The sequence below is a fragment of the Adiantum capillus-veneris genome, chromosome 12 (genome assembly GCF_014529385.1).
Source record: "Adiantum capillus-veneris isolate H3 chromosome 12, ASM1452938v2, whole genome shotgun sequence".
Classification (NCBI taxonomy): domain Eukaryota; kingdom Viridiplantae; phylum Streptophyta; class Polypodiopsida; order Polypodiales; family Pteridaceae; genus Adiantum; species Adiantum capillus-veneris.
Window position 1 is genome coordinate 45,278,772 of NC_140942.1, and position 15,360 is coordinate 45,294,131.

At 48.2% G+C, this 15,360-nt stretch overlaps 1 protein-coding gene across 1 annotated transcript in view; it reads left to right on the forward strand.

Annotated features, from left to right (window-relative positions):
• The window catches only part of LOC147445686 (neutral/alkaline invertase 3, chloroplastic-like), a 30,296-nt gene that overhangs the window by 1,936 nt on the left and 13,000 nt on the right, over window positions 1-15,360 (forward strand). The window contains exons 2-4 of the mRNA XM_086525125.1: window positions 6,200-6,365; window positions 6,475-6,686; window positions 6,789-7,282. Coding sequence (XP_086381251.1) covers window positions 6,200-6,365; window positions 6,475-6,686; window positions 6,789-7,282 — 872 coding nt within the window. The remainder of the gene's footprint in view (window positions 1-6,199; window positions 6,366-6,474; window positions 6,687-6,788; window positions 7,283-15,360) is intronic.

Genomic DNA, 15,360 nt, shown 5'->3' on the forward strand with positions numbered 1-15,360 from the left:
AGGTTTGACGACTTGATCTGTTGCTGATGCGGTTGGGACCACTTTGGAGTCACTTGTTTGAGAATTGGGTGCCCATGTAGCATCTACAGAGAGGAAATACATTGCTGATTTTACATCAAATCTAGATTGATCGTATTGTCTATGTATTTCGAGAGGTTCTAGCAAGGTACGAGGAGACACATCAGTTGCCATTTTGGCCAGATTTGGAATGGTCATCAACTCACTTTATCTGCTATTTACAACAGTGCACCAAAAACACTTAAAAATTGAAAGTTGTGCTATCAATAATTGGCATGTAGAAACCACATCCCAGTGTAAAACCCCACATTAGCAATTCCATACGCTGTGCCACTTAGTCCATATGCATTCCACGTTAGCTTTGTCCGATGTCTGTATAGTTGTGTGATTCACGCCATGCTTTTGGGCCGCTCTGGTTGGACTTGAGCGATCGGATCTTGCCCGTGTCGTCTCCACTCCGCTCCAATTGGGTACATTAGTGACATGTCATCATTTTGTGACATCCCCCAATAAAAGAAGAGTTATCGCCCTTGATTATGCTTGCAAAACACACACATCAATAGTTGGTAGAGGTGGCTCTATGCAGGCATCCCAACGACTATCCACGCAAAGCAATACATGCACAAAGCATGCACTAACACATACGACAAACAAATCACATTCACGTCTTGGTTCGCGCTTACAAGACAATACACTCGCAAAGCATGGACTAACACATATGACAAATTGTGAGAAGTGGCAATGGAAGATGGACGGATATGGCTGAAAACAGCGGCAATAGGTGCCTTCAGATCCAATGGTGGACAACCACCACCTCCGAATGCAGTACCTCTAGCAACCCTGTTGCGGCGATCACCTAGATCTGCAATGGGGAGAGTTGCCTAGGGCAAGAGGCATAGAGGAGAAAGATCTTGCAAAAATGCAAAGGTAGAGCACATAGAGAAGGCAATCTGGCAAAAAAGCTAGAGGTAAAAATGCCACAGAGAGAGAGAGAGAGAGAGAGAGAGAGAGAGAGAGAGAGAGATTGAGATTCAGAACACTCGCAAGCATTAATGGTAACTAAATTGATGTACATGGTAGAGTTTTGGCATCTCAAGTGAACTGCCCAATGTGGTCCCATTATTTATTTTGGCTTTTAGGTATTTATTTTACTTATTTGTAAAGCCTGGGTAGGGCAATTTAATGAGGTTGCTATATATGCAACCCCTTGCCTCCATTGTATACACATTCAGTTTATGCATTGCCAAGGTTGATTGGTTCAGGAGACTCTCTCTCTCTCTCTCTCTCTCTCTCTCTCTCTCTCTCTCGTGCTCACTCTCCTTGGTCTCTATGCTTCCGCATCGTCGACTTTGACATGGTATCAGAGCCGTGTTGGTCAAGAGCTTTGGTGGAGGAGCGTCGTTGAGAAGAAGAGAACCTCGCTCGATGCCGACGCCTCCTCCATCGGCGTTTTAAAACGTTGGTCTTCTAGCGGCGTCTCAGAGCCTTTGTGCTCTGGACGACATTGCTTGCTACCCGCGGATAGCGTTTCGGTTGCCCGCCACCTCTTAGCCCTGTATCATAGCCGTTGATGCACCTTTTGAGCCCCCCCCCTCGCGAGTTTTAAAACGCCAGTGGCGGCGGCTATTGGTGATAACGACAATCCTTCCTCTCTGGCCAGCGTCTTGAAACACGGACTACGAAGACCCCCCCCCCCCCCCCCCCCCCCACACACACACACACACACACACACACACATACACACACATTTTGGCTTAGCGTTTTTACACGCTTTGCACAAAAGAGTTGTGGGCGCCTTTAGGTAGCAAATTGGCTGGCCACTTCGGGAGTGAAAGTGTTTATTGGAGCACTCTTTGGGCAGTGAGGCAGATCCTTGGCAATCATACTTCAAAAATCCCCTCGTTAGGGCAGCAGAGAGGGATTTTGTTGACGTTGTCTTCGATTGAATTGAACGGGCAGTGCCGAGCTTTGAGCGGCCGATCGGCGAGGAGATTGGAGCTTGAGAGAGGGATAGCAGAGTTTGTGGAGCCCACTTTGTGTAGAGCTCTCTGTGTAGAGGAGTGGATCAGCTTGGAGTCTTTTTTTTGCGGCCCACCCTTAGAGTGCGAGAAGGCTTACCATATTACCATACCTTGCAACTTCAACATGGTCCCCCCTTGCTCAAGCGCCAGCGACAAATTGAACGGAAATAACTACGCTCATTGGAATTTGATCATGCGACTTTGGTTCTCACCGAAAGGCTTATGGGATATTGTCGACAGCTCGGAGCCCCGTCCCACAAGGGATCCCAACAACAACTGCACCCGCCTTCAAGATGACGAATATCTTAAATCGTGTGTTAATTGGGATGTAGCAATGCGAAGGCAATGTCGGCCATTGCGGAATCTCTTACAAAGGACATTTCTCCAACCATTCAGACTTTGAAGACTGCCAACAATATGTGGTTCAAGCTCGTCGGGATGTTATTGAGATTCTACGATGCGAGTAGTCACACTTCTTGGACAGTTATTTGCCCTTCAGTTTCCACAAGGAAGTTCCATATAATCATTTCTTATGAAGGCTAATGTTATTCATGATCAACTATCGACTATGAAAAGTGCAATGACGAGTACTCAATTAGCTGCTTTGGTTCTCACAAAGTTGCCTGAGGCGTATAAAACGGTGGCTAGAACACTTCGGCTACAAGTCACGAAGGAAGAGTTGGAATTTGATGGTCTCAACTCTTTTCTCATTGAGGAGGAAGCCGTGTTGATAACTCAAGGCAAAATTCAGATTTTTGAGACAGGTGGGAAGCACTTGCTTCTTCGGATTCCAGAAAGAGGACCAAGAACCGTTGTTACAATTGTGGAAAGCATGGTCATTTGGCCAAGGATTGCAGATCTAAAGGCAACGGTAAAAGCAAGCATCATGAGGAAAGCAGTGATAGTGACTCAGGGAAGGACAACAAAGAGGCTGCTGGTGTGGTGATGACTACACTGGCATAGATTCCTGCCTTCTAGTCACATGGAGACCAGTGTCGCCACCAGCTTCATCCAAAGAGAGGCTTGTGAGTGACAGAGAGGGGCAAACAGTGCTCCGTATAATTAATTTGGACCCTTGTGTTGGAGTTCAAGTTATCGGTGTTTGAACCCGTAAGTCGGAATTCAAGGCACATGCATTTGGCGAGGAACCAATGAGACAAATCTAAAACACTATGGATGACAGGATGTGTTCCACAATTCATTATCTTGGAGTATTATATTTTTGTGAGAGTGCGTGAGAGAGAGAGAGAGAGAGAGAGAGAGAGAGAGAGAGAGAGAGAGAGAGAGAGAGAGAGAGAGAGAGAGAGAGAGAGAGAACACAAACGCTAGATGTGGGGAAGAGGGGGCGATCATCCCCCCTTGACTACCAGAACAAGAGACATTCAATGCAACTATTGGTGTGTGTAGTGGGTACCCCCCTTGGCCTCACATATATAGATGTCCAAGGGGAGGTCGAGCAGTACAAAGGGATGCTCCACGACCCAACAAGGAAAAAAAGGTGTAGGACGTCGGGACAAAAGACAGGCGGCCGGACAATGCAGCCTATATGCATATGCTATGTGTGGCCAGCGCGGAGGCACACTAGCTGTACATGCATGTCCTAGACCTGTGAAGCAGCAGAGTGGTGTAAGTAACAATTTTGGACGTGATGTGTTCACCGTTCACGAATGGGGATTCTTGGACGTAGTGTGGTCTACAATTCATTTTTCTAAAAAGGCAACCGATGCTCAAGATGGCATTCTTCTAAGGTACACAGTTGAGGGTAGCAAATCCGAGGTGTATCCAATAGTCCAAGCCCTTCTACAATGGTGTCCATGGTAGCTTCTTCATCGACTTGGTCTCACTATTGATGTCCACTATGAGCTGTAGCCTATAGAGAGGGTATTAGAATTTTGGCATCTCAAGTGAACTGCCCAATGTGGTCCCTTTATTTATTTTGTCTTTTAGGTATTTATTTTACTTATTTGTCAAAGCGTGGGTAGGGCAATTTATAGAGGTAGATATATATGCAACCCCTTGCCTCCATTGTATACACATTCAATTATTCATTGCCAAGGTTGAGTGGTTCAAGAGACTCTCTCTCTCTCTTGCGTGCTCACTCTCCTTGGTCTCTACGCTTCCACATCGTCGACTTTGACAGTACAACCAATGGGCATCCCTTCCCTATATAGGGAAAGGTGAAAAATGCTAGACCTCCCCAATAAAAACCCCTCGATCCATAAATGTGGGCAATTGGGAAAAAATCTGATAAAAAACATAAATATTGCTTGTAGGTGGAATCCAATGGTACTGGGTATCAGGGAAAAATACCTTCGAGGAGTGGTAACAAACTCTAATACAAACATTAATCATATTCACATCTTGGTCTGCATTGGACTTCAAATACATCATTGATCCGTGCTGGATCTATCTAGTCTTTTACCTCACATGCTCAAAGTTCAAACAAACAAACATATAATATGAAAGAATAAACATCTTTGTTGCAACAATAATTTTCATTTCATATTTACATAAATATAAGACACTATACAGAGTATTTAACTTAATACCCTCTAAAATGTCAGTCATAATTGATTGACTATGTTAGTTGATCTGTGACAAGAGTGTGGAGGCACTCCTATATGCAATGGACACTTGTAATAGACTTGGACACTCCAAACCAAAGATACACTGCAACACATGTGAGAAACTGCAAATAATTGAACTTTATTGGACAGAGAGAGAGAAAAGGAGAGTTGACACGGAATGACGGAGTTTTGTCCGCAGATGCACTAGTCTTTTGGTATTTCTTTAGTATTGCTTCGCATAGTTACAACTCCCAAGGGTCCAACTCTCTCTGAGACTTTGCGTCCAGATGCCCCTTGAGAGTGGCCCTCTGGGCACTTATAAACAGTACAAGGGATGCCCAAAAGTAGAGCCCCAAAAGCATGAGTTCTAAAAGCTCTTGCAGCCAAAAGCCAGCAACTTGTGGAAGGTGTCAACGACACAAAGTGACCAATAAAACCGCCGAAAATGGGCTGAAAACCCAAAAACGTAGATGAAGATCAAATACGCAAATGGATCTAGAGGGGTTTTCCGCGACAAAGATGTCCAGAAATGGTAGCGCTAGCAAGGAATCAGCAGATCTGATGTTTCTTGCAAAAAACGCAGGGTGAAGTGACGTCCTCCGCGACAGAAATGCTCTCGTTCCTTCGCTTGCCTGGCTGATGCAAAAACGTTGGCAGATCTGGCTCCAATTTGCAGAAATGCTGGCTGATCCAGCCCTTGGGAGAAACTGAACATCGAGAATCTTGCCCACCTCTGCTAAAAGGTGGGCCTGGAGGAGATCACGCACCTCTCCTCTGCTAGGTCGGGTGCCGATGATGATCTTGCATATGATGGAGGTCGCTTGGAGGCGCTCCACCTCTGCGGCTACGCTAGCTTGCTCTGTCGGCGAGAGAGAAAGTTGGATGGTGGGCTCTACAGGGTCAGGCGAGGGGGCTTCTAAAGAGTCCCTCTAGGGTGGAGCATGAGCCTCCATCTGTGTCTACTGCTGTGAGTGCGGCGGATGACAAGAAACAAACGACTTCCGAGGAGCTCCGACGGTGAAGGACAAGCCCTCAAGGTCGAGGTGCATGAGAAACCGACGGCAAGGGAGAAGCAGGAAGGGGCAGCTGGAGGCAGTGAATGGGGGGGCTGGCACGTCAGGGCAGAGGAGCGAGCGGGGGAAGCGGGCTACGTGCAAGGGCTGGCAGCACCAGCACGCAGGGCAGGGCAGAGGGCAGCGCAAGGGCGAAAAAGGGGGGGGGGGGGGGGGGGGGGGGGGTAATCAGCGATGGTGGGGGGGCAGCGTACAGCAGCAGCGAGCACTGAAAGCTCAGATATCCCCAATGCATGAAATGTCCTTGCATGATATCTTGATTCAATATTAAACTGTGTGGCTGTGTCAATGTGATTGTGTTTTAAATGAGGTTACCTCTGTATTAAAAATAGTTCAGGTTGGATGCTCTATTTACCATGTGATAGACCTTGCGTGTTATCCTGTAGATTTTTGGTGACACACAACAGAATGAGAGTTGGACTGCAAGTGCTGATGTGGTTTTCTTACCATCATGTAGCATGGGAAATTTTGATTTTGTCTCATTATCAAGATTTCTAATGTCTTCAATATTCCATTGTAGAGCTGGGAAAAGACGGTTGACTGCTACAGCCCTGGACAAGGTCTTATGCCTGCAAGTTTTAAAGTAGGTCTTATTCCTCGTGATGGGGAGGAGAATGTTATGGAGGAGACATTAGATCCTGACTTTGGAGAGGCAGCCATAGGTCGAGTCGCTCCTGTTGATTCTGGTAATGCTTGCTCCTGGATATTGTTCTGTTAAACGGCAATTTATGAAAGACCAGCTTGCATGGTTAGTGTTAGTGCACAAAATTTCACTTGAAAACTTGTTGTTCTCAGGTTTATGGTGGATTATTCTCTTGAGAGCATATGGGAAATGCACAGGAGACCTTTCCTTGCAGGAAAGAGTTGATGTCCAAACAGGCATGAAAATGATTCTGAAGTTATGCTTGGCAGATGGTTTTGATATGTTTCCTACGCTACTTGTCACGGACGGGTCTTGTATGATTGATCGTAGGATGGGCATCCATGGTCATCCATTGGAAATTCAGGTATCAGCATTTGCTCTCTACATTTCATTTCATGCATTCCAAGTCGGAGCCTTGTGCTCCTGTTTTGTGATTACTCAGATTCTTCCATTGATTGGATTTCAGGCCTTGTTTTACTCGGCTTTACGCTGTGCGCGAGAGATGATCACTCCTGAAGATGGGTCTTTGGATCTCATTAGAGCCATGATAAACAGATTGATAGCATTATCCTTCCATATCCGAGAATACTATTGGGTGGACATGAAGAAACTCAATGAGATTTACAGGTACAAGACAGAGGAGTACTCTTATGATGCTGTCAACAAGTTCAACATCTATCCAGATCAAGTATCTCCTTGGTTGGTGGAATGGATGCCTGATCGTGGGGGATACCTGATTGGAAACCTACAGCCTGCTCATATGGACTTCCGGTTTTTCTCTTTGGGAAACTTGTGGTCCATTGTGGGTTCACTTGCAACACCTGAGCAATCAGATGCCATTTTGGACCTTTTTGAGGCAAAGTGGATGGATCTAGTAGGAAATATGCCACTGAAGATATGTTATCCTGCATTAGAGGGTGAAGAATGGAGGATCATTACTGGCAGTGACCCTAAAAACACGTAAGTTGCTACTCTCTTTATTATTAATTTTTTTAATGCGGTCAATTTATCTCAAGAATGTAATATCATAGTGATATTTTAAATGTGCTGCTTTATATCCTCCTCCTCCTCCTCCTCCTCTCTCTCTCTCTCTCTCTCTCTCTCTCTCTCTCTCTCTCTCTCTCCCTTTCCTTTTCTTTGCGAAAAATTGGAGCTTGTACCCTTTTGCATAGCATAAGATCGACCATAGGTCATGAGACAAGGTTATGAGAAAAACCTAGGTCATATACAGGCACTGTCCGTATGTCTGCCTCTTCAGCATGTTCGTATGTGCAACAAATCTCAGTACGAATTGTTGGCTGCTCCACTTGGACTCTGCCATTGGGTCCCTGCTTCCATCTTCCATCATTATTTTGTGACAGCATTTGCGGTGGAGATAGAACCTTCCCTAGTTGAGCCCTAAGAGAGGAGAGAATCAAGGGGGGAGAAAATAGGATAGAAGGTCGTGTGATACAAGGTTCAAGGATGCTTTGGTGAGTTAAGGATTGTTTTATGAGTCCCCGTGTTGCAAAGTTTAAATGAATTTGGCCATAAGTTGTCTATCCATATGCTAGTGACTAGGTATTGAAGTTAAAGCAAATCAATTGTCATGGGCTCACAGAGGTGTAGAGCTTGGAGTACCGGCATTGTACTGAGTTCAAGCAATTTAAAGAAATACCGAAAGAGGCACCAGCGTTTGGGGCCAGTGCTCTCTTGGGGTGGAACTCCGCCACTCCTCGTCTCGTGTGTCATGCATCTCTTTCAGGTGAGTTGTTATTTGAAGTGCTTAAAGTTGTTCAGTCTGTTCTTTTTCGTTGGCACGTGGCGCGACAGAGCTTCAGGCGTGTGCGTTTCTAAAAGCACACCAGTCCTACCAAAGAGCAGACAGAGCAAGATAGCGCTTTCAAGTTTCACATATAACTTTATTTAAGAATCTTTGTGCCCCGACCCCGAACTTATTAGCCACTTTTACCCTTACTTCATTGCGCATCGGGCACGCTGAGTGCTCCTGTCTTCATCGCCCTGTTCTTAGGGCATAAGACATAAAGATAGAAGGATCAAAGATTTTTTGAGCCACTGTTTTTCTCAGAGGCAGTGCCATGCAGTGGTGGAAGTCTATAGCTACCAAACCGCACACTCCAAGGACTTGGCAAGCTTTCAAGAAAATTTTTGCCCGAAGTTACATGCCTTGAGTTTGCTTCCTTCGGATTGCAACTTCTGGCAGAGTGGGGTATCTTGAAAGGCTTGCCACAGAAACCCTAGCAACTCTAACAAAGTGGTCATGGCAATGCAAGTACCCCCACCAACAATCATGGGGTGGTATGGTCATCTCTACCACGACTTACTGTTGGGTCAGCATAGCTTATCCTAGCTTTGCACATTGGTAGTAGTATTTTGCTCAATAGGCTAAGGTTTCTCAACCTAGAAGCTTCTTTGACATGATGTGAGCCCCTGAGCGAGAGCTTTTGAAGGCAATATATTTTTAAGCAACATATCTATCTACTAGCCGGTTCGGCCCCATTGCCGCCTTTTGCGGCGGATTGTGGATATAGGAAAATGCTGTAAGAGTGCGCGTGTGCGGAAGCGTGAGAGGAAAGAGAGAGAGAGAGATAGTAGACCACAAGCGCAAGATATGGTGAAGAGGGGGCGATCAGCCCCCCATGACTACCATGAGCAAAAGACCCAATACACAATGATCAGATATTGTGGAAGTGGGTACACCCTGCCCCCATAAATAGGTGCCCAAGGGGAGGTAGGGCAAAGCTTGGAAAAGATCCCTCACGACCAAGGTTGCATCCGTACAACGTATGGATAGGTCCGTATAGTACAATGGTACAGTGCAGATCCGAACTTATGGATAGGGATCCGTACGGATGCTTTTTTTCAAAGAAAAAAAATCGTGCATTGTGAGGTTTGCATAACTTATTAGAGTCAGGACTTCATATTTCAGTCTTGGATTATCATTGTGTACTTTTTTTTTATGCTCTTAGTTTTATGAGACCATGACATGAGACATTTGACACTGTTTGGCTGTAGACATTGATCAGCTTTGTGTTTTCACTGTTCGGTTAGAGTCGTGGACTCTAGTCTTTATTTGAAGTCTTGGTGAATACATAAGTATAGGTATGAAGTACTCTCATTTTTAGGCTTTTTGAAAAAAAGGACGAATTTTTACGTACCTAAAAACTCAATCCATTCTGTACTACGTACCTTACGCACCGAATTTGTGCTGAACACTACGTACCTAGTTACCTTGCTCACGACCCAACATAAATGGTATATGGAAATATACATGTGGGCGCCCGGACAAAGGTGGGCGAACGGCCCAAACTCGGGTGGCTGGGGACCAAGAGCAACCTAGACTATGGGTGGCCAGCTTGGAGACATACTAGTCGTAAATGTATGCCCTAGACCTGTGAAGCAGGAGAGTGGTGTTCTAACACCCCCTCTCAGCACCTGATACTGAACAAACCGCATGAAGCCGAAGATGTGAGGCAAATGATGAAGATGTCCGCTGCAATGTCCACTGAAGGACAATACTCGGCGAACTCCGCAAGTGTAGCAGTAGTTTGGGGTGCCACGATCGCCAAGAAATCTCGATGGTAAAGTGCTGTCACGAGGAATACAGCAAACTGCTGTATTCCGCCGTAAACTCCCTCCGAAACAAGGAAAGCAAGACTAAACAGTCTGCATTGTAGAAGCTATCGTAAGTTGCAACAGTCACGAGGAGACAGTGTAATAGGGAACGGACGGAACGGGGCCCTCCCGTTCCCGGAACGCGTTCCCAAGCCCGGCGCCTCCTCGAAACGGGAACGGGATTGGAACGGCATCCGAAACGCGGAACGGCAAATCCTGAACACCAAAGTTTTAAATGACAGTTTTGGGCAGTTTTTTTGAACTTTTGGGGGGGTGTTATTTCCATCCTCTCCTATATAAAGAAGGTCTTTAAACCTTCTCTCTCTCAAGCTCTCTACCTCACCCTCTCCCTCAAGGCTCTCTCTCCCTCTCCCTCTCCCTTCCCCTCAAGGCTACCGTTCTGGCCTCCGTTCCTGTTCCGCCACCCCGAGGGTCCTTCGTTCCGTAAACGTCCCGGAGCCCTCCGTTCTCGTTTCCCGTTCCCGTTCCGTGTAACTATGCCAGGAGACTGCATGGATCACCACCGGATGATGTCCTATCAGTAGGTAGGGTAATCCAAGATAGGGGAAAGCTAGACTCAACAATCTGCATTGTGAAGGGCCTCTAAGAAGAGGTGTGGTCAGACCAAGCTGTCTACACTGTAATCATCCTGTAGAAGTAGGAAAGCCAGATTGAGCAGTCTGTGCTGTGAAGATCCTCTGAGTAGAGGAAAGGCCAGACCAATCTGTTTGCACCGTCTTGCTTGTATCTCCTGCCTCCAATCCTCCAGTGTCAACCAAAACAGAATCCGCGCCAACAACGCCAACAAACCGCAACTCGGTGTGGCTCTCAATGAAAACGAGCTGGGAGTGGCCTACTACCCAAGTTGGGGGATTAGTATGCTGCAAGGTTATCGAGGGTGAGTGTAAGCAACTCTGAAGGGAGCAATCCAAATGATCAGGAGTGTATAAGAGCAACTGCACTACCATCCAAGCCAAGCTTTGGGTGACGCCGGATGTAGTCGCGTAATGATGCGTGATCTCTCGTATCTCGCGGGTAAACTCTCCATGAGAGTCCAAAGCACTGATGTCCCACTCCAGTCTGTAGATCCAAGCACTGAACCTGTCCAAGAAGAGATCCAAGATCCTCTCCCTAAGTCCATGTAGATGCTCTTGTGTAAGCAAGTGATCTGACGTATCGAGGTCAAATGGTAAGTGTCTGTCCACCCAAGATGTCTTCTTTGGGAATGTCGGAATCCCATATGCCATGAGCATGGCCATATCTCGCGTGAACTCCTTTGATGAGTGCATAGGTGTCCATAGCAAACCACAAGTCACCACCCCCTCTAGAGTGCGCAACTGCCGAATGATGGCTGGAATGAATGGATCTCCCAAGGATCGATGGATAAGATCTCAAGTCGCCGAAGAAGGTACCGTCTCCAATGCTGTGCTTAGACAACCACGGGATGGTGTCCCGATAAGCAAGGGAGTGAACGACCGCACTAAAGGCAAAAAATCAGCCTGCTGTCCGCCCAAAAAATGCTGCAAAGGGGCCTGAAACGCTGCTATAACAGAGAATTCAGCGTGCCTGTACGCCACCGATCGGTACGGGAGCATCGCAAAGGTTGTGGGTGAGGGATCCTCGCACTTCTCAGCCATTGGAGGGCTGAAAACAGAGAAAAAACAGCAAGTAAACAATGCTTGAAAGTGCCGATTTGTGTAGATACCTGACCGTGGGTGTGGATCTGCAGGTGCCAGTCGGTGTAGGAGACTCCCATGGAGGTCTTGGCCGCTCCCGTGTGTGCAAGTGCTCAGCGTTTTGCTGAAAATGCAGAACAAGGCAAAAACGCAGAAGTTTCACAAAAAACGCAGATCTGCCTTGGGAAAAACGCAGGGCTGATCTGATGCCGTGGGGTGCGTTTCTCTGCAAGGAGGGGGCGCCAAGAGAGGGAGCATCAGATCGCAGCAAACAGGGCCAAAAAACTCAGCCTGAACCAAAAACGCTGATGTGATGAGCTCCCAACACTCCTCTCTCTCACTATACCACTCCTGTGGAGTAAGCTGTGTGGCAGGCTGGAGTGTAGGTCGCCCCCCCTGCATCACTATCATCCTGCTGGTGGAAGATAGCTCAAACTGAAGTGCCGGGCCCGTGAGGGTGGACCAAGCCGCTGCTCCCCAAGTGTACTGTCGAGTTGTGGAAAGAGCAGGCTTCAGTTGAAGAACACGAAGCCACACCTGTTGTGCCAAAGGACAGTCCCAAAGACAGTGACGTTGACTCTCCACAAGATGGTTAACAAGCTGCACATGCGGCCGATAGACCACTATGCACTAGCCAGCTCCCAACTGCTGAAGCTCTGTGTGCGACCAGCCACTGAAATAAGGTGGCTCGCCTCGGCTGTCCGGAGTCCCACAACCTCTCCCAAAAGGTTGCCAAGAACTCAGCTGTGAGACCCTCCTCCTGCCAATGAGGTGCTGCAGCGGGGCGGGCCTCTCTCTGTGCCGCTAGTATGTGACGTCCCAGACGAATAGTGTACTGAAAGAACGGGACACCTAGGTGGTCTGCAGAAGAGAAAGGGTCCCTCCAAAGCTGCTCACCAGGATCCCACTGTACTCGTGTCAGAGTACAACACTCCCAAGCCCACAGTCTCCAGTGTCCAGTCTCAAGAGCTGCTGGGTCAGGATCAATGACACAAGTCCTCCCACAGATGCCCACCACTCGGATCCTCTGAAAACAGCACTGCCCCCTGTGGGGCCTCTACTGCAACTCGCTGTAAGCGTCCCTCCCCCTGTAACTCGAAAAAAAGGGATGGAACAGTCTCAAAGTAGGCCCGGACTGAGATGAGAACCTCCAGTCGTGTGAAGGCTCCCATCCACCTGGGTGCTACTGGCTTGAGAGGTGTGAGCCACTCATCTGGAACTGCCTTTGAGATGTCCTGGCACATGCTCTGCACCCCTCTCATGCCCTGTAGCTAGAAGCCCTGCAACTCCTCTGACAAGCCTGAAAACTCTAACCAGTCATCTAGAGAGCGCGTTGGACCCGTTGCCATGGGACCCAAGAAACGTTAGGCCGACTATCAACCAAGTGGCCTCTCTGAGTGCTAACCATGGGGTTCCAAACAAGGGGCTGTCGTAGGCGCTCCTCTGTGCAAGTAGGCTGTCTCTGCTCCAAGCCTCGCCGTAGGTGCTCCCAAGATCGAAGCAAACTCACAGTGAAGTGGTCCTCCAGTCTCCTGCTCAAACAAACTCTGCGTATCTCTGTGAAGATCCATCTGGTCGAAGGTCGCCAAGGGCCTACAGTCTGAGGCACCCTAGCACGAAGCCGCTGTAGCAAGAACTCCTTCAAGGGCTCCTCACCTGGAAGAAGTCCTCTGACTATGAACTTCCCAAGAAGGGCTCTGCTCTGCTGTGCTGGATCAATGATCCCAAGCTCTCCCTGTGAACAAAAAAGAGTGATCGCCTGCCAAGCCACTTTGGCTCGGGCTATCTGAGTGTCACGTCCTGACCAAAGGAAGTTCCTGATCAGCCTCTCTACCTGGCTGATACACGAACTCGAGAAGATCCAGCAAGAAGTGATGTACCACATAGTCGCCAAGAACTCCAGGTTGGCCACTACTACTCTGCCAGCCAAAGAAAGTCGTGCTGAGCTCCAGTGTAACAATTTCCTCCTGATAGACAGGAGGAGGGGAGCAATCTGCTGCTCGGGTGACAAGTCCAGACCAACCTGACAGCCCAAGTACCGAATAACAGTCCCTGGGGGAATCCACCTAAAACCCTCTCCTGGCATCCAATCAGGTACTGGAGCACTACCAACCGAGAAAGCCACTGTCTTTCTCCAGTTGATCAGTGCGCCAGATGCACATCAGAAAGTCTCAAGAGCCTGCTCACACCTGTGAAGGTTGGCCTCTTGGCCATCCAAGTACAAGGCCGAGTCGTCAACAAACTCAGCGTCCAAAAGCTCATCTCCCCGAATAGGAAGTGCTAAGCCCCGCAAACCAACCTGTTGCGACACCAAGAACTTGCTCATCGCCTCAACATAGAATAGAAAGAGGAAGGGGGCAAGAGGGCAGCCCTGTCTGACTGAACGTGTGAGCATGAAACGATCGCCTCTACCTCCTGACAAAAGTACTTGATTGTGTGCTCGTCTGTACAAAGCTGACACCCCTCTGATCCAAGCATCTGAGAAACCCATCCTGCGTAGAGTGCCCTCCAGAAAGTCCCAGTCAACTCTGTCGTAGGCCTTCTCAAAATCGAGAAGAAGAATCACCAAATCCTCACCACGAAGCCTCGCTAAGGCAGAAGCCTCCCAAAAAGTAAAGATGTTGTTAAGGATACTACGCTCCTTTGACAAAACCAGTCTGGGTCCCATGTATAAGGCTCTCTAGAAGTGGTTGAATCCTCAAACTCAGAGCCTTGGCAAGAATTTGTAGGTTGAGTTGAGGATGGTGATGGGGCGCCACTGTCGAATCTCATCCAAGGAGCCACCCTCCTTGGGAATGAGGTATATCAGACCCTCACTCATGCTGTCAGGCATCTCTCCTGTGTGCAAGATGTACTGGAAGGCACTACAGAGATCAGGGCCAAGCAAGTCCCAGTACTCCAAGAAAAAACTGGGAGTCAAGCTATCCTCACCTAAACAGCTACAACGGGGGAGTGCACTAAGAGCCGTGTGCAACTCCTCAAGCTGAAGTGGAAGCTCAAGTCTCTGGCGCATCTCCGCAGTCACAAGGCCCACACCTGCTCCCTGCATGCATCCTGACTCTCTGACTGAGGCTCTGTAGATAGTAACTCACGGTAGAAGTCAATAGCAACTGCAAGTATGTCCTCTGGCTCAAAAGCAACTGACCCGTCGGGCCTCCTCAACTGGCTGACCTTGGCATGCGTATGCCGAGGTCCCACTGCCTCGAAGAAAGCACCAGTCACTCTGTCACCCACCTGCGTCCATTGAGATGCCTGTCTGTGAAAAGCAAACTCATGGCGCCGCTCCTCTATGCTACCAAGCTCCTGGCGAGCCTGTTGTAACTGCTCCTCCAACCAAGGACTGTCTGGATGCTACTCCTGCATCCTCTGCAAGGAGGCAACGCCCCGTCTGAGACGCTGCTCCTCCTCTCTCGCTGCAGTTAGGCGAGTCAAGGACTCCTGGAGAAAGAAACGACTAAGCTGGGCTAGTCCTGAGGCTACTCTGTCAGCAGGAGAATCCTGTGTGTCTAAGCTCTGTGTCCAAAGAGCCTCTACTCGCTCTCTAAGTGCAGAGTCCAACAAAACCTTCTCAGAGATGCGTAGCATCATGCTCCCCTGCCTCTGCCTATCTGTCACTGTGAGGATCATAGGTGCATGGTCCGAGAAGGAAGTCCCTGCCAGGATGCCAACTGTCCCACCCGGGTCACAGAAAAAGTCACTAGTGTAGAAGCGATCTATCCGCGATAGATTCACTCCTTCCACTCTGCG